General features: G+C 31.1%; 2 protein-coding genes across 2 annotated transcripts; one reads left to right on the top strand and one right to left on the bottom strand.

The window, feature by feature from the left end:
• The first annotated feature begins 268 nt into the window (after positions 1 to 268).
• LOC104235543 (uncharacterized) lies at positions 269 to 1,899 on the top strand. Its single transcript, XM_009789333.1, has one exon. It carries the CDS (start codon positions 476 to 478, stop codon positions 1,757 to 1,759), a length of 1,284 nt encoding a protein of 427 aa, XP_009787635.1. The 5' UTR covers positions 269 to 475; the 3' UTR covers positions 1,760 to 1,899.
• Positions 1,900 to 10,591: 8,692 nt separating this feature from the next.
• LOC104235533 (auxin transporter-like protein 4) lies at positions 10,592 to 15,828 on the bottom strand. Its single transcript, XM_009789325.2, has 8 exons — positions 15,303 to 15,828; positions 14,898 to 15,113; positions 14,292 to 14,477; positions 14,001 to 14,113; positions 13,289 to 13,472; positions 13,071 to 13,168; positions 12,009 to 12,474; positions 10,592 to 11,086 (listed from the first exon to the last, which is right to left on the bottom strand). Exons 2-8 carry the CDS (start codon positions 15,069 to 15,071, stop codon positions 10,844 to 10,846), a joined length of 1,464 nt encoding a protein of 487 aa, XP_009787627.1. The 5' UTR covers positions 15,072 to 15,113; positions 15,303 to 15,828; the 3' UTR covers positions 10,592 to 10,843.
• Between the last annotated feature and the right edge of the window lie 11,976 nt (positions 15,829 to 27,804).

The following is a 27,804-nucleotide window of genomic DNA, read 5'->3' as shown; positions in this document are numbered from 1 at the left end:
CAATTTGTATAATCAAAAGGTCAATTAAACCTTATTGACATATTTAAACATAACTAGTACAGTATTAGTATTTATAGAACTTTCTTAACGAGCAATTATTGACCAAAATAAAAGAGGCCACTCTATAATTAACTTGGCCCTCCACGAAGCCTTATGCATGAAATTACCTTTTCAAATTCTTCCTTATTATTCCTCAATAAAATAAACCAAAAAGATATGCTTTTTCTACAAGTCAATATTCTTCTCATTTCCTTATACATTCCCCTTACAACAGCAGCCATAAATCTTCTCTAAGCTAAGTTGTACTATTAACTTTACCAAAAATAACATTTGAAGTGTTCAAATTCGTACAACTATAAACTTCCTTGCACAAATTCAAACCTTCATTTTTATCCTATCTTTAATTTCTTCTTTCTCCTCCTTAATATGCTACATCACTTTTTTATAGCAATATACAGAAAGTAGTACTATTCCAATGGTGAAGATGTTTGACTACTACAGAATCAGTAGAACAAAAAAATTTCATCTTTTTTCTATTCTTTCTTTTGCTTTGATTGTTTGTATTATCAGCTTTTCTGATAATCTCATATCTAATTTTTCTTCTTCCAATTCTGTTGTTTTTGTATCAAAAACTAATTCTCAAAAGCCACTTAAGTCAACTTTTGTACACAAACCTTTGTTTTACAAAAAGGAAGAAATTAATGAAGTATCATATATTATCAAAGAAGAACAAGAACAAGAAGAAGTGCATGTGAATTTGGTGGCTCCTTATAATCTTACAGAAGAAGAAAGAATTTCTTGGTTCAGAAAAAAGTTGCCTGAATTTAGCATATTGAAGTCAACAAGATTGTCAAGTCAATTCAATAGCAGAGTAAACAATTTCTTAATTACAAGAAGTTGTTCAGTTCAATTATTCATGACATGGATTTCTCCTGCTAGTTCTTTTGGAAAAAGGGAGTTTTTTGCATTGGAAACTCTATTCAAAGCCCATCCAAAAGGGTGTTTGATAATTTTGTCACAAACTTTGGATACATCTCGTGGTGTTAAAATCTTGAGACCCTTAATTCAATTGGGGTATAAAGTTCTTGCCGTTACTCCAGAGTTATCTTTTCTGTTCAACAATACGCCCGTACAATCTTGGTTTGATGACCTCAAAAATGGTAAAAAAGACCCTGGTGAAATCCCATTGGCTCAGAATCTATCCAATTTGATTAGGTTAGCGGTTTTGTACAAATATGGTGGTGTTTATCTGGACACGGATTTTATAATCTTGAAAGATTTTTCAAGATTGAGGAATTCAATTGGTGCACAAAGCGTAGGTGCAAATGGGAAGTGGACAAGATTGAATAATGCAGTGTTGATTTTTGATAAGGAACATCCACTTCTTTATAAGTTTATGGAGGAATTTGCTTTTTCTTTTAATGGGAATAAGTGGGGACAAAATGGTCCATATTTGGTTTCAAGAGTAGTAGAAAAGTTAATGATCTCAACAAATAGAGATGAGTTTAACTTTACTGTGTTACCACCAATTGCTTTTTATCCAGTTGATTGGATTAGAATATCAGGTTTTTTTATGAAGTTTAATTCAAGAAGTCAGTCAAGATGGATAGAAGCCAAATTGCTACAACTCAGTGGAGAAACTTATGGTGTGCACCTTTGGAATAGACAGAGTAATAATATGAAAATTGAACAAGGAAGTATCATAGGGAGATTGATTTCTGATCATTGTTTGTTATGTAAAGATATTTACAGTTCTTAAAGCAATTCCACTTTGTGATTTTTTTAATTTCAGATTTTGTAAAAAAGGGAGGTAACTGTATTTATACTCAAACAAGTTCAAGTTCTTGATCATAAGCTCAAGCAATCAAGTACATAAAGACTTCAATTCTTGTTTCTTTATTTATTTTTTATGTCACTAACTTTTAATTCTAGTGTCAGATTGCTTTCCCAACTTGTATTTTGAGACTTTTCTTTAGATATAGTTATAGTATACTGAAATTATATATATTATGTTAAGTGGTCGTCACACTATCGCGAAGAATGGCATAGTCGGGAGTTGAGCATTTTTCAGCATATTTTATCTTATGTGACATGTAAGTAACTTAAGTTTTTTTTTTCCGCTAATCAAATTAGTTTTATGACGTTGATACAATAAATTGAAAGTTGGATGATAGGGAAATTATCCTATTTACGTACTGCTGTTGACAAAATATTGTCTTAAGTAGCTGCAATTTGAAGCAATCCCTATTTGACTAATGACTTGAGGAATCATCAATATTGGCGGCTTTCTGAATTCCATCATGATTTAAAACACAAAAGAATGGGCTTAATGATGGGTGATTAATCACCCTTCTTCAGGAAGATCAATTGTTTCTAAGTCAATTTTAATTTTGATTAAAACTCTGCATTTATTTTAAGAAATCTATTTAATATGTGCAAAGTCTGTAGGATTCTGATGGAAAGTTGATTGGCATAGCTCATTACATGTAGTTAATTGGGTATTTGATACTTAATACTCCGCTAATAATCAAGTGTTAATATAAATAGGACTTCTAGTTTACTCATCATGTCTATTTTTCACGTTTCAGTGCTAAAAGGGAGAATGTTTAATTAGAAACCTGAACAGAACTGCTCCTTCATTCATTTTCTAAAAGTTTCTTTACTAGAAAGCAAAGGTGAAAGAACAAACATAATTGCATTATCAAAAAAATCAAAGGAAATGAAAATAAAAACTAGTATAAAATATTTTTCTTTGTTTTCATTAACTTTTTGTCATCTACGCCTAGTCGCCTATTTATCATTTGCATCTATGTCTTTCTTTTTCAACCAGAAGAAAGTGAAAGGTGCAGAAAACAGACAACTTCTATTTTCAGACACCGGTCAATTTATATCTATACACAAAAATTATACTATAAACAATGTGATCATAACAATAACAAAAGGAAAACTCTTGTAAATACATCCCAATTGTGCATTGCTAGTGTAGTTACAAACTTGAACAAATTATGAAGTCATCTATTTTATAGTTTAGATATATCGAGACTAAGTTATAGTGGAGTCTTTGTCAACAGTAAAGTTATCTCCATATGACATATAGGTCACGGGTTCGAGCCATGAAAACAGTCATTAATGTATGTATTAGGATAAGTTGTCTACATCACACCCTTTGAGGTGCAGTCCTTCCTCCAACCCTGCATGAAGGCGGAATACCTACTTGTGTACTGAACTGTCTTTTTTTTCTTTTTTTAAAAATAGCCCGTTATTTCACTTGCGTTCATTGTACAAGTCTAAATTATAAAGGAAAAAAAATTTAAATATCCAATGAAAAAACATAAAGGTATGAACGGAGTGCCTCAAAACGTTATAAACTTGTTTGAAAACTCTAACATTACTCAAGATGTAGAAATGTGAAATGTATTTCTCCAGGACGAACAAGAGTACTAACGTCTCAAAGGATGGAAGAATGACCCAAGATAGCTTCGATAAGATCAGAAGCTGATACGTGAACCACACCTAAGAATTTGAAGTAGTACATGAATTTAACCTTGTTGTATGTCATTTATTAAGGTCTTCTTACTTTGAACCAATTTATAGTTTTCATATTCAAGAGCAACAGATATCCATATCCATTTTGTATATGGATAAAATGCAATAAATTAATACAACTCCTTAAACTTGAATTTTTGCGGTTTAGTTACAACCTTTGCAATTGTGTTAGTGTGCAACAATCTCAATCTCAAACAAGCTTTGTAATATTTTTGTGTATTTCTTTGCTTGTATTAAAGTGGATTTAATTACATTGTTATCCTGTAACAATCAAGGTTATTGGAGAAAATTTTCACAGATTGTAATCTCTATGTTAACTTATAAAGGCTCTATCCAATTAATTTTAGTTATTGATAAAAGAGAATTTTACACCACATGACGAAATATAACCCCTAATAAAGAGAATGTTCATGATTTCATTATAATTTTTTTTCCGGGTGAAGCACGCAGATAGTCCATAAAGTGGATAGTCTTGAATTTTGTTCTTGCCTGTCCCATGGGCAGAATTTTAAGTTTAACAAGTGTTCCTTTTGATTGCCCAATGAGCAACACTTTTAACTTTTGAATGCCCATTGGACAAGCGGAGGTCAAAAGGTAAAAGTCACCCCAAAGAGGGTCATATTTTTACACTTTTAAAATTAGGAAAAAACGCGACACATCAAACATTTACATTGTATTTATTATTCGTAACAATACTTTCAGCAAGTTTACCATTCGTAGCTATATTTGAATTTTATAGCAAATTCATAAAATAAGAGATTAATTGTTTTGAACTAAAATAAGAGAGTAATAAGCTCTCGTAGCTCAGTTGGTTAGCGTGCCCGCTTAGTCAGCGAAGACATTGAGTTCGACTCTCAACAAATTTTATTTTCCTGTATTTCTGTATTTCGTCTTAGTTATATTTGTTGCGCGAATAAATACAGTCTATACAAGTTGTATCATTTGTATACATCCTTGTATTCCGCCTTGGTTATACAGTTGACACAGGTTGTATTCGGTGTGCGTTTGAATATAAGTGATATACAAGTTAGTAGCAATTAAATAGTAGTTATGAATGGTAGTTAAGCAAATTATAGTTCTAGGCTCTAAACTATAGTGGTTTATGAAAAGAAGAATTAACCTAAATAGTCTCCCACCTAATCGCTTAAACTAAAAATAGCCAGAGATATAGTGTATGCATAATATTATATGTGTATAATTATGTGTAATGAATGTATAATCTATGTATATGGCTAGAAAAAGTATTAAAAAAAGTAAATAATGAATATGACTGGCTATTTGTGTAAAGATCCCTTATGAAAATGGAATTTTTACCTCCTATAGCAAAGGTTGATACCTTATTTATTTTAAATAAATACCCTTTTAAAAAATTATATTCCATAACTACCTTTTGATTTTTATAGCCAAATATTTATTTATGGTTACCTCCTACCCTTAAGTTATAAAATACACTTTTTAATATTTTTCTCTAAATAAAACTCCAGCTCCATAACCTGAGTCTCTTTCCAACAATTCCATTACGCCTCTCCATTCGTGAAAAATCAGCACAGGTTAAGGCAAAAATCAATGGCCACTGAAGCACCGCTAGAGGCGACGGAGGTTCCGTCGGTGTTGATTACTAAAGCCCTAGAGAGAAAGATCCACCCCATTTTGATTGTCGTTGGTTTGTAATGAAATCTGGACATGCCCACTGCAACTCTTGCCTCTCACCAACTCCATTGCTGCTTTTCTTCATCTACCAAATTCGGAATTACTAACAAAAGAAGACAATTTGCTATTGAAAATAAGGAATTTCTTTCGCTTTTGTGCCAAATTTTGAGAGTTTCGAGTCAGAATCACGACCCTCTTGACGAGACGACATTAGGGTTGTTCTTGAACAAAGACGACGGAGTTGGGGGCTGAGCAACTTGAATTTTCTGTTAATATATTTCAATGTATCTCGCTGTATTTCATTATATTCATTGTCTTTTTTTTCATTGTATTTTAACGATCTCGCTATATTCTATGTATTTCATTGTATTCATTATCCTTTTTTTCATTGTATTTCAATATATCCCGTCATATTCTATGTATTTCATTGTATTCACTGTCTCGCTATATTCCATGAATGTATTCATATGTTTTTTTAATTAATATAATTTATGTATTCGGATGTATTATATAATTTCTCTGAAGATTGCTATATTTTTGGGGTGTTTTTCTGTTGAGAATCTTTTTTATAACTGGAAATACAAAATTTATGTGTTATAATTGAGTTTGTTGAGTAATATTAGGAGTCTATTATGTTAATTGATTCACTTTCCGTTTAAAAATAGTGCAATCCCATGTTTTACGCCGTGAATACACTCGAATACAATAATCTATCCAGCTGTAATCCCATGTTTTACGTCATGAATACAGTCGAACACTCGAATACAAAAATCTGTCTAGTTGTAATCCCATGTTTCACGTCTAGAATGATATTGTATTCATGAATAGAATAGCTTAAATACATCGAATACACTCTAAAAATCTGAAAACATAGCTATAGAAAGTAATATAGTAAATGGTAGCTACAACTGAAAGTTTCTCTATGAAAATTTCTCCTTAAAATTTTTGTCGGAATTTTTACATTCCTATACCATATAGGAAACTATATTACCCTCAATGTTTAAAGTTTGATATAATTACATTTAGTATACCTAATTACTAATTATATACCATTAGTAGTTTTTAAGGGTATTAATTACACTCCTAATTTAATGGTACCGTATATTCCTTCTAATACCACTCCCCCCACGTTTCTCTCTCCAATTCCCACACATTCACCCACGTTTCACTCCCACACCCACGATTTCTGTATCAAAATTCCATTATTTTTTCCATAGCCAAGGCTTTGAATTCGAATTTGGGTTTTCAAAAGACATTGTTTGTTTGGATTGGATGTTGTTGCAAAGAATTGAGAATTCTCTCTATGTCTCTCTCTATCTCGCAATCCCAAATTTCAGTAATATAAGAGGAAAGGAAAAGAGAACAGCAATTCCACCATTGACAGTCATTAAAAAGGTTTGAAGCTTTGAATTCTAATTTGGGTTTTCAAAAATCTTTATTGTTTGGATTGGGTGTTGTTGTAAATAATTGGAAATATGGTTTGGAGTTTATATCTCAATTTTGAGAGGTTTTGGTGAAGATTAGACTTGGTTTTGGCTGAATTTTAGATTGAAACTCAAAGAAGAAGAAGAAGAAGAAGAAGAAGAAGAAGACATGACATACATTATATTGCAGAAATTGTAGAAAAATTGTAGACTGTTGTTTATTTATTTTTGAGCTTTGTGTTTTTGTGTTAAAAGTTTTGATGGAAGCTTGTTATTCCACTTCGTCTGTTTTGGAGCTAACTTGTGCGGAAGAGAAGATGTTTTTTAAGTTATATATATTGTTATACCTTTAAATTCAGGAAAGTATGGTTGTATTGTATTTAAAGAGGTGTGAATTTGTAGAATAGGTTAAATGTGAGGAATGAGTTAAATAAGACTCACAATGGCTTGTTTTCTATATTTAATCTACAACAAAACTACATATCATTTGAAAAATTAATATGAAAATACAGAATTTCAATGTTTCTACAAATTATCTACAAAATTTCTTAGGAAGATCTATCCTTTCAGCATGTTTTTTGGATTCCATATTTAGCATAACAGTTTTGTAAAGAGTAATAAGAGCATATAAGAGAATCACAGAATTGTAGTATAATCGGGATTTTCGACATAATTACGTTTTTTGCTGAAGATTTGTAGAAGTTTTAGTCGTTTTTGATTTGTGAAAACAGAAAACAAAGCATTTACAATCAGAATACAAATAATCTATAATTTATCGACAAAATATCTTCAAATTGGGTACATTGAATTTTAATATCCCAATTCCCATTCAATTGTAGCATAATTGGGATTTTCGACATAATTGTATTTTTGCAGAAGATTTGTAGAAGTTTTAGTCGTTTTTGATTTGTGAAAACAGAAAATAATGCATCTACAATCAGAATACAAATAATCTACAATTTATCTACAAAATATCTACAAACTGGGTACATTAAATTTTAATATCCCAATTCTCATTCAATTGTTGCATAATTGGGATTTTTGACATAATTGCGTTTTTTCAGAAGATTTGTAGAAGTTTTAGTCGTTTTTTATTTGTGAAAATAGAAAATAGAGCATCTACAATCAGAATACAAATAATTTATAATTTATCTACAAAATATCTACAAACTGGGTATATATTTGGACTCGACATGCTTTCCCTGAAATGTATGTTTCACATTTTTTATACATATTTTTGTCCAAAACAGTACTAAATCATCCACTTAAATACAGTTTTTATACAATGTTGTTTAACTTTCATACAATAGGTAAATGAATAAAAGAAAAATAAATAAACAACAGTCTACAATTTTTCTTCAATTTATCTACAATTTTTCTACAATTTCTGAAATATACGTCTTCTTCTTCTTCTTCTTCTTCTTCTTCTTCTTCTTCTTCTTCTTCGAGTTTCAATCTGAAATTCAGTCAAAACCAAGTCTAATCTTTACCAAAACCCCCTCAAAATTGAGATGTAAACTTCAAATCATATTCCCAATTATTTTCAACAGTACCCAATCCAACACAAATAATGATTTTTAAAAATCCAAATTTGAATTCAAAGCTTTGAAGCTTTTTAATGGTTGTCAATTGTGAAATTGTTGTTCTCTTTTTCTTTGCTTTGTATTACTGAAATTTGGGATTGAGAGATAGAGAGAGATATAGAGAGAATTCTGGAAACAGTGTGTATCGCAAAAATAGAGTATGAAAAATCTTGATCTGCATTGTGAAAGATCAGAGTGAAGACGACGATAATTATGATTGTGCGTGATCTTCGTTGTGGAAGATCTTGAAGAATATTTAATTTCCCAATTTTAGCGCGCCTAAATAAGGAATCCTACAGCTACAATGATTCCTTATTTATTGCATTATTTATATTTTGTAAGAATACTATTAGTATGAAGGGTAATATGCAAACTATAAACATATTTAGTAATATAGTTTCCTATATGGTATAGGAACGAAAATTTTTGTCGGTGTTAGGACCCATAATAGAAGCCCGACCTAGAAAAGGTACTGTCCACTAAGTGATTCAACACGAGGGTCCAAAGTACTACATATTTCTTTGGGCTTTAGAAGAAGTGGGAAATGGTAAAATGTTTGGGCTACAGATCATTATTGGTATTTGGGGTTTGATAAGTTCCAATATCAGCCTACTACATATGGATAGGCCCATTAAATTGATGATCTTGAGTAGTAGTACTATTTTTGAGATAAAATGGATCTCATTATTTGAAAGTTTTGCAATGAACTACTCCCTTGATAAGGGGCAAAAATTTTGGGAATCAAACGCGAATAAGGTTTCATTAATTTTTATAGGATTTGAAGTCAACAATGAGAAGTACCACGATACTATTTGTGACCAGTGGTGGAGGGAGAGTAGAACGTGCTGGTGCGGCCGAACCCAATAGCATTGGTTCAAACTATATATTTATTTTAAAAAATTAATTGAATATGTATAAATTATTAGTTTAAAACTCAGTAACTTAAAAAATTTAAAGTCCAAGACTAATAAGTTTCAAATCTTAGCTCTGCATCTGTTTGTGATAATGGTTGTGGCTTCTGTTGTTGAAAGGCATGCAACGTTTGACGCTTTTGATAATGTGTGAATTATTCGTCAAAAACACCTCGACTACTCTATTAAATAATCGTACTTGTTACCTTCTAACACCTGAGGCACCAAGTAAGTCTATCCATTAAGTTTAAAAAATGGAAAGAATTATATCTAATATTTTTTGTTTTTATTGAGGTTTTGCACTAGAGCCGAGGATCTATCAAAAACAGTTTTTTTACCTCGTACAAGGTAGGAATAAAGTCTGCGCATACACTTTATTCTCTCCAGACCCCACTTATGAGATCACAATGGATATATTATTGTTTAAATTTTGTACGAGTCTCTAAGGTCTATACCACTTCATTAACAACTAGCTAGTTCCCACCTTTAAGTGTTGTAATGTGTTATCTAATCATCATACTATATTATAAGTGTGAAGACTTTTAATTAAAGTTACTTTTCTAAAATATCCTTTAAAAATTAAATGACCAAATTACTCCTTACTTAAATACTACCCTATAATATTCTTATACTAAAAATTAAAATTACCTTCCAAGAAATAATAAATTTGTATTATGACTCTGATGAGTGAGAACATAGGCGTTTAGATCCATGCAATAAATTAGTGAAGCCTATTCAAATTCTTGGTGCTGTTTTCTCCTTCCCCTACATTACTGCAAATAAGCTATCTCAACCTTTGGCATGCATATTCAATATTTCTTAATTCCGCTTCCAATAATTTTTAAAATTCATTCTTTTTTAAATTTATAAAGTGGACAACTAGATCAAGTAAAAATAATTCTTTTCCTATCGATGTAGAGTAAAAATTTATATGTAAAAATTTATTAAATTATAAAAATCGCAAGTATTAAATAATAACTTTAAAAATATAATAAATTCAATACTAAATACCTTAAAAGTTGAACTCATATAATTTAAATCTACATATTCGTTGATGATGATTAAACTCTTTCTGACATTTGACTAGAACTCCAGAAAGAAGTCAAAACAAAAGAGAGTGAAGAGCTAAAAGATATCTGAGATTGGAAAAAGAGTGGCACGTGACAGAAACATGCACCCCATGTGAAGAAGGGACTTTGGGTCCAAGGCCCATTTCTTCAAAGAGGAATCTCAGGTCAAAATGGTCATTTAAGTCTCATCCACCCATTACCCATTTGGCCTTTTTTTTCTCACCAGAAAACATTTAAATATGCTTTGGTGAAGAACAATGATAGTGCAAGCCTAAGGATCTACGAGTAAAAATATATTCATATTCGATGTTCATATCAATTTGAATAAATATGACATGTCTTATTATACACTTTTATTGCTAAATATTAGATAGGAGTAACAATTTATTAATCCACCAAAAGTGGGATAAAAGAACTGAAAACTAACATATATTGATTTAATTAGCCTATCATTTGATAGCAATTAATTATAGTCAACACATTATTTATCCAACATGGTAAGAAAAAAATCGAAACAGTAACAAATGAAAAGAAAATGAAAATTTAGAAACACAGTAGGTGTGGGGTTACTATTTGCTATATAATACAAAAATATTCGAAGAACAACTTGACTGTTGACTTCTCCGACCGATCGACGTGGCGGATCTAAGTCACCGTTACTAGTGGTGCACGGTGGCGTTAGGCGCCGGACGTGGTGGTAGACTTGCCGGAGGAACTGCAGGTTTGCACTGATAACATTTTGCAAAAAGGCCAAATGTATCAACTTGTTTGATAAAATTGGTCATGCTAGCCCATCCTCCAAATCCAAACCCAACGACTAAACACCAACCCACTATAAATATGTTAATGACGTACATTACAGTCCAGCTTGGCATGAAAGATGGTGGCTTCTCCGCCGCATTCTGCAACAACAATTACGTCTCAGTCTCAAATACTCATCAAAAAGAAGTTCAATTGTAAATACGAAGGGTGTCCAACTTTGATTAACACAAAGTATGGCACAACTTTGGAGTATAGACTAAGGTTGACAAATGAGTCAAGTTAATTTCAAGCAGCAAGAAAATAAATTCTAATTCATTGAGGAATATTGTAAAATAGGTTAAATTAAAGAAACATAAGGGGTAGTCAACAACTAGCCAGATCATATCTCAAACATAAACATAATACAACAGTGAGACTCTAGGCATGTAACTAAATGAAAATGACTTCCCACCTATATCTCCTTCCCTACATAAATATTTCCAAATCCAAGACTTTAATGCCTTTAAGTACCTTTGTTTCCATTCTGTCTCTCTTATAAATCATTTCCCACCCTTCTTTCAACATTATTTAAAAAGAATTTTAAAATTATTTACACTGATACAAAAGGCAAGCCGGTGCACAAAGCATCTCGCATTAACGCAGGATGCAGTAAAAGGTCGTACTCGTAGGGGTGTGATGTGGACAACCTACCCTAATGCAAGCATTAGTGGCTGCTTCCATGGCTCCCCCGTGATCTATAGGTCATACGGAGACAACGACAACAATAGCAAACCCAGTGTAATCCCATAGATGGGATCTAGAAAAGGTAGTTTGTGTGCAAACCCTCACTCCTACCTTATAGTGATAGAGAGGTTGTTTTCGATAGACCATCGGCTCAAAGAACAGTGGATAGGTCACACGGAGACAAAGAATATTTACGAATGTCAATAAATTTTAACTTGTTATAGTAGGTTATATGCCACATTTTTTCAGGTTACTAATTTCCGACCTAAAGAGCATTATGAATACATACACAAAGTATAAAGAGTAAAATTTTGGAAGGTATAGAAATAAATGCATTACCTGTCGAGCAGAAGCTGTTCTATAAGTGAGCATATGGGCAAGAGCTGGAATGATGTAGACTGTGAAACTAACCAAAAGAGCCCCAACTGCAGAGTTAATAGGGCCAAAAAATGGGAAAATAATAGCCAAGAACCATATAGGTATCACCACAGGCAACCTAACCAATGCCCTTAAGCATATACTCTTTGTGTCATGCATTCCTATCACCTTCTCCCACACAAAGTACAATGGTGTACATGCAAATCCAAATGTGATAAACTGGTGAATTAGCATTAAAATAACAGCTGCGTCGCGCCATCCGTCTTTGGGCAGAAGTGAAAATGCGTTACTGTGGTTTAAAAGCTGATCACCAAATGCCCAGTAGACAGCTGAAGCTGATGGAATGGTTAGGGTGAAAACGTAGAGTGTGGCTATTAAATAAATGTATTTGAACTTCTGGGGTTTCCACATTGCATGCATAATTTCCCTAAATATCACCAAAAAGGAAGGAAAAAAAATAGATTAGTTAACCATGTAAGGAATATAAATGGCTATGTTGGGTGCGAGAAGTCATAAATACAGGATTATGGTATGTAATGATATGCTCTAATTATTTAAAGTATAGATAAGTACATTGGAGAATATTGGCATTGGATTCTACACTACAACTCTACAAGTCTAAGTTGTCCCATATGAATTTAATAACTCATAATATTTGGCAGTGTTAAGAACTTTTTGCGTTATCAGTATTTAATTTGTTTCATGTTACCTATCTTATTTTTTTAGACTAGTAATTACATTTATGAATAGTTATGCATCTAATTATCTTTTAGATGATCAGATTGTATCTACTCATAATTATTTTTTTGTATCTTTTTAGTAATTACGGTGTAAATTTTTTTTAACACTATCATGTCACTTAAAGGTAATTAAATGTAATTGTCCGTTGCCAGATAAGTAATGACCCAAAACAATGTAAGTAACTTTCTACAGCAGATTTGATGGACAGATTAAATTGAACTCATAATATAAAAATTCATTTACAAATCCAAAAAATAATGGGTTGGATGTGAGAGCGCTTACACAGTAACAGCGTGTCCACCAAAGGTGTAAAGAATATTGGTGGCACCAGTGAAATACAGCACAAGCTTTGCTGGAGCAGAGTGTTGTACATTTTCAACCTATTGATATAAATGAATTTCCATTTATAGAAAGCACAAAACCAAATTTGAATGTATAGTAATTAATGAAGGATATTGTTAAAAAATGTTAGAAATTTAGTACAGTATAGTATTATTTACCTGGCCATGAAGAACAGCAGCAATAGTTAAGTACCATGCTGTGTAAGTGGTCATCCCAAGGCCAAGGAAAGACCAAATCCGGTAGTTATGGAAAGAAGGAATAAAAACAGTGGTAGCACAACAAGCTCCAAATATGTATGTCCATGTCCTCTTGTCTAAATGGTCATTGATATAATATATATTACTGTTTCAAGTAAAAAAAAAATCCATCAAATTATCAATCAAGATAATGTTATTAACAATTTAACTTCTATAGAGAGTTAAAAACCTTATACTATAAAGTTATAATCACAAGTAACCATCCCTATTAGTGGGATTAATAATCTGAAAGATAGGGCCGATAACTTGCTACTACAAATTAAAATAAACTAATAGGAGTACTAATATAAAAATCTTTTGAAGAGGAGTCTTGGAACAACAGTAAAATTATGTTCGTGTGACCTATAGGTCATGGGTTCAAGCCGTGAAAGCAGACACTAATGTTTGTATTAGAATAGGTTGTCTACATCATATCCCTAAGGGGACGACTCTTCCCGAACCCTACATAATTGTCGGATGCTTTGTGCATCTGACTGACATTTTACTAATATAAAAATCTTATGCTATCCGGTTGGATATATTTTTAAATATTGTTCCTTTCTTTTTTGTGGGGTATGGGTTTGGTGGGGGGGGGGTAGATGAAGAATTTATGATCATGTTCATAGCTCCATACCTTGCGCAAGCAATAAGTTGAATGACAGATCCAAACAAAAGGAAGGTACAGTTGAAGGCAAGTCCCACTGCTTTCCAATAAGGACCCAGTAGTCCATCTAGCACTTCAAACCACTGCCAATTTAAAATTAAAAAATCAGATAAACATGAATCTATCTGCAACTCATAAGATTCTAATACAAGTACTAATTTCTTTTCTTTTCTTAAAAAAAGGGGGAATATTACAAGTGAAATATATGGATGAAGAGAGGAATTCCTTCTTAAAAAGAAAAATAAAAATAAAATATCCTACCTGAATGACATGATTTTTAAAGCTAACGCCTTCTTTTTCTTTTCTACTTCTGTACTCTATGTAAAGAACACTGATAAGGTATGCAGTCCAGCTCCCAACAATACCATAGAACACTTGTAGCACTATTCCTGATACCATACCAAGTTGGGAAAAAGAATATGGTAGTGTCAACAACACTTGAGCTACCTGTAAAAGTTGAATAAAAAAAAGTTTAACTTCTATACAGCAGTCACAGGTAAGTATGGATAATAGTCGACTTAGTAATCTGAAAAATAAGAGAACAAATCTTTTATAACAATTTAAATTGTAGTGATAGTGTAAGATTTTTTTTAATATACTATCAATAGATATAAGTTAAATATATTTACTTAAGAATAAAGATGATATTTATAAAAATAAAGGCAGCCTGGTGCACAAAGCATCATAGCAGGATCCACGGAACGCTGCACTTCAAGGGGTGTGATGTACACAGTTTACTCTAATACAAATATTAATGGCTGCTTTAACAGCTCGAAAAGTGAAATATAGATCGCACCGTTGCGGAGCAACCCTTTAGTATTTCCAAAAATAAAAGAAAAAGAGGTTTAGTTAAGTTTTACTACATACTTGATTAGAAGCACAACTGAACCAAGCATCCCAAACAGAACCACCATGCCAAAGGAGACTTTTGACACTGAAAATGGACTGATCTTCTTCTGATTTCTCAACTTCTCCATCTTCATGATCAGTTTCATTAAAGTTTGAGACAATTGCTTTTTCTCCTTGCTTCTCAGAATACATTCTCTTCGATTGAAAATAAGACTTGTCTAATTTCTAGCAGATCTGCCAACACAAAAAGGACAGAAAATGAGACAAAAAAAGAACACATGCACCTCCCCAAAAATTACAACTTATTTCCAAGAAAATGAAAAAGCCAAGAATTCCCTAGATCCAAAAAAACCACCTCAAGAAAAAAAAATCATTAAAAAAAGACAATAATAGAAGCCCATTTTCCAACTTTCTTGAAAATACCTTGTTTTGAGATGTCTCTTTGTTGAACCAGATCTCTTGTAAAAGAAGCAAATAGATACTCCTCCTTTGTTTTAGTTAGCAAAACTCTGCTACTGAACTTTACACTGAGAAACAGAGAAAAGAGTAGGAAGAAAACAACTACTAAAACAGAGTAAAGAGAGATTAAAAAAATTCCTAAGATAAACGCTCCATTTCAAGAATTGACAGACAGAGAGATCACAGCTAAAGGAGTAGTAGTAAAGGAAATAAATGCAGCTCAGCAATAATTGCTTGAACAAAAATCTCTGAAACCACAATCAATTCAAAAATATATCGTAGCCAACTTAAATGCAGTGGAATTAATATATATAGCCTCTGCAGGTGCGCGGCCGAATCACAAAGGCGGCGAAAGGAACCTCAAAAACAGCAAAAAGGGTCTCAGAAATGACAGAGTTTTTCTATTGATGAAAGTATAGAGTCGCAGATTACAGATTAGAAAGCAGAAGTAGAAGCAGGAGAAGAGAAAGGAACTTTTCACTAGTAGTACTGTTTAAGTACACATACATATATACATATTTATAAATAATAGCCAGCTAGCTAATTAGCTTATTAGTTGTCAGATAGCAGTGGAAGCAGGATTTTCATTAAAGTAAAAAAATACGCAAAAAAGTTAAGAATGAGATTCAACATTTAATATATGTACATAAAAAAATTAACTTTATATATATAATGTGATTTTCTGATGAAATCTCCCGCCCACCTAACTCCGTCTATGTTGACGGGATAATGTGAGTGTATATATATATATATATATATATATATATATATATATATATATATATATATACTTTTTTCTATTTTAGTTTATATGAATCTATTTTCTTTTTGGTCCGTTCCAAAATGAATCCCCTCTCTAAATTTGAAAATAATTTATGTGTTATGTATGAGATACTAATTTTCTTGCTTTGCCTTCCATTTGGATTTTGGAAATTCTTCTTTACGCTTTCTGCTTACTACTATGATTCATTTCTATTATTGGGTCTTCGAGCCTGGATAGAAATAAAGAAGAAAAACAAGATTTATCGTATAATAGTAGTTAAAGTTTTAGCTTTTTAGGATTTAATTTATATGCACTAAGAAGATATTTCAAAGGTGTAATTTACCTTATAATAATAGTAAATCATTTTTTTTGTCAGCTTACCAATTATTACTTAGTATACAGATTTATTTAGAGTTTAAGTTTGGTACATTAATAGCATAAAAAATATTAACGCAATTAGGTTAGTTAAAAGGTAATTATAGATTATTCAGTTTAATACTAGCATTGATTGATAATCTTTAATATAATACTAATTGCTATATATGACTTTCTATATAATATCCTTACGTATAATTATCTTATTAATGTTCTAATTTTGAATGCTCGAAATTAAACCCAATCTTTTGTAGGCTGTTATTAACAGTATAAGCGCTCCTAACGGCTCCAAAATATAATGAAAACTTAATAAAATCATTTTCATTCTATGTTTGACTATCATTTTCTCTTGCATGTGCTGTGCTTTCGTAAAAAATATAAAAGAAGATAAAAAACAATTGTCATCTTAATTTCAGCAAAAGATATCATGTGCGAGATCAGCAACTTTTTGTTTTTCTTTTTCTTTTTGAATCGCAATCTAAGTACAAAAATTCAAAGTTCAATGTAGCGTAAACGCTCTAAACTAACCACTTGACGGTGGATTTTACTTATATTAATAATCCAAATTCTCGTAACTTTTTCGATAATTTTCCATCTTAGTTTAATATTTCGAATTTTATACTTTTGTTAAATGCCTATTATTTTAAGAAGGATTAATAAGTGGAATGAGAAGTTTTATTATGATTAAAACTGAGACAAAAGAATATGCCTTAGTTATATTGATTCCATGAGAATTTAATACCTCAAATAATTCATTGAACCGATGATACGCAAGAGTTTAATATAGACAGAAGGAAAGTTTAGTTATTAACTTAGTAACTTTACTATTAAGTAGGTAAATTCCTATTACTTAATATGACCAAAAATAATTTTTGGACTCTATTGTTTATGCCAGAATTCCTTCTGGATGGGTGTTTTGGTTGCTTTATATGATCTTCAATAATCTTCACCTAATGAGATAGGTTTAGAATTGAGTTTGGTCCAATGTTCATCTTTTATTATGGTATCATAACTCGACCCATCCAATTATTGGTTACCTAATATTGTTGGGATCGAAATAACATGGTGCATGCGGAAACTAACAATACAAAGCTTTGTGGACGATAAATCAGACGACAAAAGAAAAATATACTACACTAAGCATAATAATTTATAATGGTTTGATCAATTGATCTACATATGGTAAAACTAATATAAAAGAAGAAAACTATCGAGAGAAAAATCTCCCCCCTAAACAAAACTCTTTAATGACTACATTGTGGATATTTTTGTTGTTCACTTGTGAGAAGTAGAGATCCTTAATTTATAGATGTGCAAAATTGTCCTCCAAGAAAAGGATAAGACATATTAAGGAAATTTAATCCTTTTAGGAGTCTTTTTCCATTCCTTTAAGAAAGAGAGTCCATATAGATTAGAAATTTAGAACAAATCCTAACAAATTGCATCATCATATTATATTGTTCACTCCAGTTGATAGGTCTGGGCGTGTTGGGTGTTAGAATTGGCAGGTCAATTATGGATGGATGAATTTGTTGTTGGGTTTTTAAGTATATTAATACTTAAAAAAGGGTGAATGGGAAATGGAATTTTAAAAAAAAATTTAAGTTTTCCCCCTTTGGCAAAAGGACATTGTCCCATATTGGAAGAGGAAGAGGTTTTTAATGGGTATATAAGCAATTGCTCTTCTTTTAGCTTTTAAAGAATTGAGAAGAAGGCAAGTCTCGCGTCGTCGTCGCTTGCTCGGCTTCGGCTTCGGATTTAGTCAATTGATTGATTAATATTTTGGACCAAATTTGTTTGTTAATAGTAAATATTAACAGAAATCTTATTAAATATCCATTTTAATAACAAAATATTAATATTAAATCCAAGAATATTAATATTAAAATTTGTTTCCATTTTTTCGTTTTCTGTTTTGATAAAAGAAAATTAACTACCATCTTTAATTTTCCCTCTTTATTGTTGAGTAAATAGTTATTTATGTTATGACATTTATGTTGTGGTCGTTTTGCATAAACAGTCATTCTGAAGAGTTGCACCTTTTCAGATTTCAGCCCAACATTGGCTATAAATACAAGTCCATTCTCTCAAGATTTTAATACGATTTTCTGAGTTTCTCCTCCTTCTTCTGCATTGTTTTAACTTCAAAGAAAGCAGCAGTGAGTGTGATTTGCTACCGAACTTTGTGTTCGCTGAAATACTGGGGTTTGAAGTACCACTACACCAGTATGTAATTCGTTCTATCATGGGAGAAAATAATCCATAACCTTGGGTACTAGGAGGGGATTAAATTCCTTAAGGAAATACTGTCAATTCAATGGGCTCGAATTAATTTTTGTTTCGTTTATATTTCTGTTTATGTTGTTTTATCTTTTTCAGAATTAGTTTACAAATATAGATTATTAACATTTGTCTCTTTTTATGGCTGGCTATCGGGGCCGAAGCCAGAAATTTTCTTAAGGGTGTTCAGATTTGAAAGAAGTAAAAAGAATTCTGACATATGGTGTTAATATATGTTATATACATCTAAAATCTAATATTTACAATATAATTTTTCGTAATATTTCAACGAATGGTGGTCAATTGATCACCTTGGCCTCTGCCGGCTATAAGTGCAATTAACCCCCTGAGAAGTATAATATAGGAGAAGATCTTAAACAGAGAATTTATATTAACAATAAGTCTTATCACTTGAAATATTCCAATGTGGATAATTTTGCCAATACCTTTTCTCCTACTCTTATCATTACTAATCTTATGATACGCGCGTTGCGCGTGTATGCTATCTCAATGGGTAAAATTTTAAAAAAGATGCTTGGTGGCCAATTTTGGTGGTCAATATTATTAACCTTTCTTTATTATACTATTTGTTACTTTTTTCATCCCAATTTGATTGTCTAATTTTAATTTTTCGATATTATAAGAAGAAAAAAAATTCAAAATATTTATATTTTTCTCTAAAATAATCTTTGTTTTATGAAAACAAGGACGTTCAAAGAAGTCATGAACATCCATTATGGTTCCTTCTTCTACAGAATATTAAGGATATTGTAGTTAGTATATTAAGGATATTGTAGTTATGGAAAGATTTAAACTCCTAAATATTAGTAGTTCTTACATAATTCAAATAAAGAAAGTTTTAATAGTTAAAATTTTAGTTAATTTAAAAGTCCTAAAAATTAGGAAAATAATAAGATGATAATGGTTATTTTGTTCAGTGTGAACTCTATTTTAAAGGGATAAAAAAGATAAACAATATTTTGCTAAGGATCTTCGTACTCTTAATATAGTATAAATATAGATTTCTTTTGCCATGCATTAATAATGAACATGTGAGTCCACCACTTACATGTTGACCAATAAAGTGAAATAAAGAGTCTGAGGAGGTGTAAACCAACGAGAGGAAGCGTTATTTTGTCAATCATGATTAATTATCTCTTACCTTTTACATGTTTGATATTTTTCTATATTAATATTAAAATTTACGTCTTATGTTAGTGGCAGAATAAATGATTAAGGAATGGATTTTTAAGCCACGAGGGATCAAAATTAAGGCACATGTTCCATCGTTGACATTCACATGGGTCCAGCAATACTTCTTAATTGCTACTACTAATCTAAAACCACTTGCACTTTCAGTACTATTTCTCATCAAACGTCCGTTTCAGACTCTTTCACTTTACACATATTTCAGTTTAATTAAAAATCACAGTCAAAGAAAAAACTTATTTAATTCTTTAAATAATAATAAAGTGAAACAAAATGAAAGTGAGTGAGTGCTTGGAATTTACTTACAGCTTATTTGGATGGTTGTCACATGTCGTTCATGACGTATTATATCGTATTATATACTGTATTGTATTATATTGTATTGTATTGTTTGATGAATATAATGTTTGGATGGATTTTATCATAATGTTACACACGAATAATATGAAGAATAAATTTGCAACATTACTAAAAATAAAGAATATGCAGTAGAATTATTATATAAAAATAAGGTAAATGATAAAATATGATTATTTAATAATAAGGAAGGGCAAGATGAGAGAAAAAAGGAAGGTAACTGTCACGATCCAAAAACTGACCCGGTCGTGATGGCACCTATCGTGATACTAGGCCAGCTAACTATTACCCATTTACTCCGTTTTTCAACTAAAACTTAAGAAAAATCATATTTTTAACAGAAATCTAATAAGATAAAAATAGAAATCAAATCCAGCGGAAAGAAATATAAGACCGACCTCGGGTGTCACTAAGTCATGAGCAAAATACTACAACTGTTTGAAATAACCAAGACTACATAGTCTGAGAAAATTCAATAAAAGTACTACAAGGAAGATAAAGAAGGAGAAGACGGAACTGCGGTCGCCAGACAGCTACCTCGCAAACTTCAGAGAAAAGTCTCCAACTGGTAAGATCAGCAACTGCTACCGTGCCCCGAGATGTCTGGATCTGCACACAGGGGTGCAGGGGGTAACGTGAGTATACCAACTCGGTAAGTAATAAGTCCAAACTATGGACTGATGGTAGTGACGAACCAAACCTCAACAGGTAGCAACATTTAATTGTACAGAAAAGTAGACATGTTTACAGTTATCAATTTAAGCAAAATCAGTATACAATCATCAATATACGCTAAAGGAGTGAAACCCATACGAAAATTATCAATTTAACTCAAAAATCCCGAAATTGGCCAAACCCAACCCCCAGTCCCACGGCTCGGATTCCGATAAAATTCACAAAACTAGAATCCTTACACTCTCACGAGTTCATACATAACAAATACACCAAAATTCGATCACAAATGACCCCTCAAATCCCTACATCAAAGCCTCAAGTTCCAAGCCCTAATCTCCCAACTTTCTTCCCAAATTTTTCACTAATACCATGATTAAACAATGGGGGAAAATGGCCATAAACACAAATAATAAGGCTTAAGAAGCTTACCCAACTGAAATCCTTTGATTCCCTTGAAAAATCACAGCCCTAGATCTCTTTCCGTCTTCAAAAATGGAGAAACTTAGCAAAAATTTTGCGAAGGCATCTATTTATATGTTCAGCCCAGCATACCGCACTTGCGGTCCATTTACGCATCTGCGGGCACCGCTTCTGCGCTCATCCAACTGCTTCTACGGTTTTTTGTTTAATTTCCCTTACCGCACCTGTGACCCAATCTCTGCATCTGCGATGCTCGCCCAAACCGTTGACCTTCGCTTCTGCGGTCAATTCGCGGCTTCTACGGCTCGCACCTGCGGTCCCCGATCCGCGGGTGCGGTTATGACAGAAACTCAGCAGCTGAAACTGCTCCAACAAATTTCCAAACTTCCCGATAACCATCCGAAATCATCCCGAGGCCCGTGGGACCTTAACCAAAGGTACGAACAAGTCATATACCACTATTCAAACTTATATCAATATTCGGAACACTCAAAACAACGTCGAAACACCAAATCACCCTCGGATTCAAGTCTAAGGATTCCAAAACTTCCAAATTCCGCAAACGATCAAAAAGTCTATCAAACCACCTCCGAATGACTTGAAATTTTGCACACACGTCACAAATGACACAACGGACCTACTCCAATCTCCGGAATTCCATTCCGGCCCCGATATCAAAATTTCCACTACCAACTGGAAAACGCCAAAATTTCAATTTCGCCAATTCAAGCATAAATCTACCACGGACCTCCAAATTACATTCCGAACACACTCCTAAGTCCCAAATCCCCTCAGGAAGCTATCCGAACCGTCAAAATTCACATCCGAGCCCTTTTCAAATAAGTCAACGTCCGATTGACTTTTCCAACTTAAGCTTACTCAAAAGACACTAAGTGTCTCAAACCTCTCTAAAACCACTCCGGACCCGAACCAACTAACCTGATACCAAAAAATACAGCCGAACAAGACATAAAGAAGCAGAAATGGGAAAAACGGAGCGGTAACTCATGAAACGACCGGCCGGGTCGTTACAGTAACGACACTATCATATCAAATCCGTTGTTATATATAATGGTACTTTTCGTCGTTAGTATCGACGAATTAATTTAATTAATCATACGATACAATAAATTTAAGTAACAATCTAAACAAACATTATATTTAAAATGACATACGATACAATACAATAAGTAACAACCAAGTTGATAGACACCAATTCTGTTGATTTGCTTACTATATGTAAAGACTAACATTGTTAAATGATCTTATATATTTAATCCTTTATTGACAAGAAAAGAGATTAATTTCAACCTTTTGTATATTTGGTCAAAAGAACTAGGCTCGTTTTTAAAAAAAAATTTAGTACTCCTTTTTGTTTTGCTTATATAGAAGTCATATATGGAGAAATATTTTCCTACTCCGGGGATGGAAATACTTTATTTATGGTTCTTTTTTCTTTTTTCCTTTTGTGGAAGAGTGATACTTTATGGTTGTTACAAACTTATTCTTTTCCCTACTACTTTTTGCATAACGTGCAAAATTAAAATAATAAAAAAGATATATCTTTTACTCGTAGTAGGGGACAAAAGTTTAGTCCAAAGACGGAAAATGTCTTTTGTAGTTGAGTTTAGTGCACCTAATGAGCTAAAGTAAGTCTTTTTGTAGTTCATATATAGCCACTTTCTTCCCCATATGCTTCTCTTGGCAATTTGTTTTCCATTTTATAGTGGGGGCCAACTTTGGATCTAAAGCTTGGCTTGCTATACTCCCTCCTAAAACCCTAAATAAAGGAAAGAAGAAAATTAAAATATTTAGATAAAAACTAAAAGCTTGTTTGGATGGTTGATACTTATTGTATTGTATCGTACTTTAAATAATATATTTATTTTGATTGTCACTTTAATTTTATTGTATCGTATCGTTAAATCCATCGTTACGTAACGACGAAAAGTGTTACTTTATGAAACAATCGATTTGGTGTGGTCACTTCGTTACCTTATTTTTTCCTTATCTTGCGCTTCCTTATTATTAAATAATTCTATTTTTCATTTACGCTATCTTTTTATATAATATATAATAATTCTATCTCGTATCTTACTTTTTTTTCTAAAAAAATATTACAAATTTATTCTTTATATTGTTGATGCATGACATCATGAAACGATAACAAATAATACAATCTATCCAAACATTATATATATCAAAACAATATACAATACAATACGATACGATACATTATGAAATGATATATAACAACTATTCAAACAAGCTATAAGGTACTAAATAGACACGTTTTGCTCATATGTCATGAATTCAATAGGTCATACCCTTAATTGATGTTTCTAAATGATTTTTTTTTTTAAGTTCAGGGAGCCCCCAATTAATTTAGAGCTAAATTCACTTTTAGTCGGTCGGAGAAAACAAATAGCATCTAGTAGCTATAAATATTAGTCAGACAATTCATAACCCCAAATAAATTATACCGGCTAGCCCAAACTTACCATATGCAAAATAAGGCAAAATTAATGGCTCTTCTAATCCTTATAAGAAACAATTTTGAGTAGTTAAATGATATCTAAATTTCTTTAAAAATAAATTTTTGGTTGATTTCAAAGTTTTAAATAAAAATCTTAAATATTAGGTAGTAGTTTAATTTGGCAATCTTATACCAAACTCTAATATTCTCATACTTTGATTAATAACGCAAAATTATTTTTTTCTGGTAACTAATCTGCATGCTACAATGTATAACATGAATATTGATCCTAAAATATATTCTTCAGAACACAAACGTAATGCATGCTAAAATATATCCTAAAATATATTCATCCTACATAGCAAAAGCAAGTGAAGAGCTAGGAAAAACATAGTATCATTTTCAGTGCACGAGGGATCTTTCAAACAAGGAATGTAAGAAGTGTTTAGAGATTATGTATTAGTAGTACTGAATTATCTAGGTGGAAGAGTTTTTAGTGGTAGCTGTACCTTTAGATATGAAATCTACCCTTTTATTAGTATCATATATATAATTTTCACATCGAGGGTTTGAACTAAAGTCCAATATTATAGTAATGTATATATAATTTTTATGCATAGTAGAATAATATATACACTTTTATACATCATACAACAGTCTATATATGTTGGATAGATAAAAGTGCTCGGAATACAAAATATAAATAAAATAGACTGTCACTATACAAAATATATACAAAATAGACAATCGCTATACAAAAAATATACAAAATAGACTATCACTGTACAATTTATATATAATAGGCTGTCACTATACATTATATACAATAGACTGTAAATATATACAAAATAGGTTGTCACTATACAAAAATATACTAAATAGACTATCACTATACAAAATATATACAAAATAGAATGTCATTATACAAAAAATATACTAAATAGACTATCACTATACAGTTTATATACAATATACTGTCACTATACAAAATATATACAAAATAGACTGTCACTTTATAAAAAATATACAAAATATATACAAAATAGACTGTCACGATACAAAAAATATACAAAATAAATTGTCACTATACAAAAAATATGCAAAATAGACTGTCACTATACAAAAAATATACAAAGTAGACTTTTCGGGCTATTAGATGTAATATGTTTGCGCCGGAGGGACATTTTGTGTTAATAGGAAAAAATATAGGCTATTAAAATTTTGAGGGGCTATAGAGGGTCATTTTCTCATTAATTTATTAGGTACTGTATAGGGCTATCAAATTTGGCCTAAGCCCTTAAGACCCACCCAACCCGCTAAAGGTTAGACTAGTTATTGATCCACCCATTTATTGAATTCAGCCCATATTGATCCAACACATCTCAACTCATTTAAAGTTGGACTGTTTTTTAGCCCAAATTGATCCATGAGTAACTTCGCCAAATATTTTAGAAGCAATTCTTTTTTGATTGATAAGTTATATATGACCATAACAAAAGAAAAAAAAGTATTGAGTAATTATGCAATTCATACAAAAATAACACATATTAATTAAAGCTTGGTAAGGGTTGGACGGGTTGGCCTATGACCCAAATTTTAGCTCATCTTGACCCAGTTCATCTCGGCCCAAGTAACTTTTGGGCGAGTCAATACCCCACCCATTTATTAACTCAGTTCATTTTGACCATCCCAAAATCGGCTTAACCCGCCTACTTGACACCCCTAATACTGTACGAAGTGTTTGAAATGAAGGAAATGAATAATATTTAGGCAATATTTACAAAGGGGTTGCAAATTTGTGACTATTTTTTAATTAGCAGTTGTAAATCTGACTATTTTTTATTTTTTCCTATTTAACAAGCTTTTTCGTATAACCTTTTGCAATTTCTACAACTTTAGGGAATATCTCAGTCGTAGCAAAGAAGTTCAAAGGTGCATGTGTAAATCAAATTATTCCCAAAAGAAGACATAAAGAGATAATTTTAGTAGTACCACAATTGAGGAAGAATAATACTCTATCAAACTGGAGATTATAACTGATGACAAATGACCAAACAAATAAAGTTAATTATTCGGATAAGAGCTACTGAGCTAGGACAAGAACCAGTGCTAGGTTTTGACTTTTGATTTGTGAAACTATCCATTTAATTAAAATACATTTGTAACATATTACAAAGCCAAACCTCCCAATTGTTGGTGCGACCTTTCAGTTCTAATTTCAATTTTCAAATATAAGTAAAAAATACTCATGCTTGAAAGGGGACTTTTGTTTTTCAACTCGGTTTCTTGTGTGCATTTTTTTTTTGTGTAAAAATATAACCATATTTATATTCAAATTAGTTTTCTCCACTCATTTTCATCCTTTTTTTTAAATCTAAATCGATTCAGAAATACTCTTTTCGCATGTCTTTTATTCTAAATGCCCTAATGAATGAAATTGGGATGATCAAAACTAAAAGAAAAGAGAAGTAGAGAACTTTTTTGTATCTTTACACAAAAATATGACAAGGTTTTATTTATAATTAACACATAGCATACTGCTTCTTATAGAGAGATAAGCGGAATAAATTTGAAAATTATTAAACTACAAACTATTGGCAACTTCAGTCAGTTTCAAAATGCGAAAGATCATCTTCAAAATGTTATTTTTTCAAACGAAATGATCCTCCATATTCCATATCTTCATTATTGAATAGGTTGAAAATTATTTGAAATGTACTATGAAACTTTTATATATACCAGCTTATTTAGTTGTAAGTATTATAGACGAATCGAAAATTATTAAGAAGATTATCTGTCATAAGAGATTGATAATTAATCAGTCACGATGTGTTTAACGAATTTCACATGCGACAGCTAAGTTTGGCATTATATATATATATATATATATATATTGATTCACTCATAGATTTTCTTCTATATTAGCTAGAAATATGGAGGTAAAAAATTAATTAAAAACTAGAATAAAAAAACAAAAAATATAGAAAGACATAAATTGAGATAAGCTATGACTATTTGTACTTTGGGGCAATAAAATAAAACTTAAATTTACTTACGATATTAAAAATTTATTGAGTTTAAAAATTAAATAAATTTAACCAGCAAATTAAGATCTTACATAAAGTATACACATTATTTATGAGGTAAAAAAATTAAATAAAAGAAAAAATATTTTAATAACAAGAATAACAAAGTCATATTAATATTGATAAATCATGCAAACGAATATTTTATATGTAAATATTACTGCAATATTTAGATATAATGTGTTCAAATAATTAAGAAAATATTTTTCTATGAGTAATATTTGAATTGAGTGCTGTTCGTTTAAATTTGAAAGCATAACATACTTTTTAAAAATGCAGTCCAAATTAGAAAATAGCATGATAAAAATTATTTGAATTTGAGATGAGAAAGTTTTTAAATTTTTATCAATATTATATTAGAATGAGTGTGGTAGAAATAGATATTAAATTCAAACAAGCTAATAAAAGTTCACGTGACAATGTAATAATATTAGTTATTGAATAATATAATATTAAAAATAAAGAATAAATAGAGAAAAAAAATTAAAATTCAGATTTTTTATCATAGAGAAAAGGATAAAACTTATTTAAATTTGAGATGAGAATTTTTTTTATATTATGATAAGAAAAGTCATAATATGGATAAGTCCACATAGCTCAAGTCTAATAGATAAAATCAAAAACTAAAATATTGAATAATAAAAATAAATTAGAGATAATGTGAGGAAATTTGTAAATCATAAGTTTAGAAAATAAAATAAATGTAAATATACAATACTTAGAAAATTTAAAAGTTTCGATAATAATTTTAAAAACAAAATAAATATTTATTTTATGATTACAAAAATTTATATATATATATTAATAAATAGAGAAAAAAATAAA

This window comes from Nicotiana sylvestris, chromosome 12 (genome assembly GCF_000393655.2).
Source record: "Nicotiana sylvestris chromosome 12, ASM39365v2, whole genome shotgun sequence".
Taxonomy (NCBI): domain Eukaryota; kingdom Viridiplantae; phylum Streptophyta; class Magnoliopsida; order Solanales; family Solanaceae; genus Nicotiana; species Nicotiana sylvestris.
Note: the sequence above shows the minus strand (reverse complement) of the source record. Positions and strands in the feature narration are given on the sequence as shown.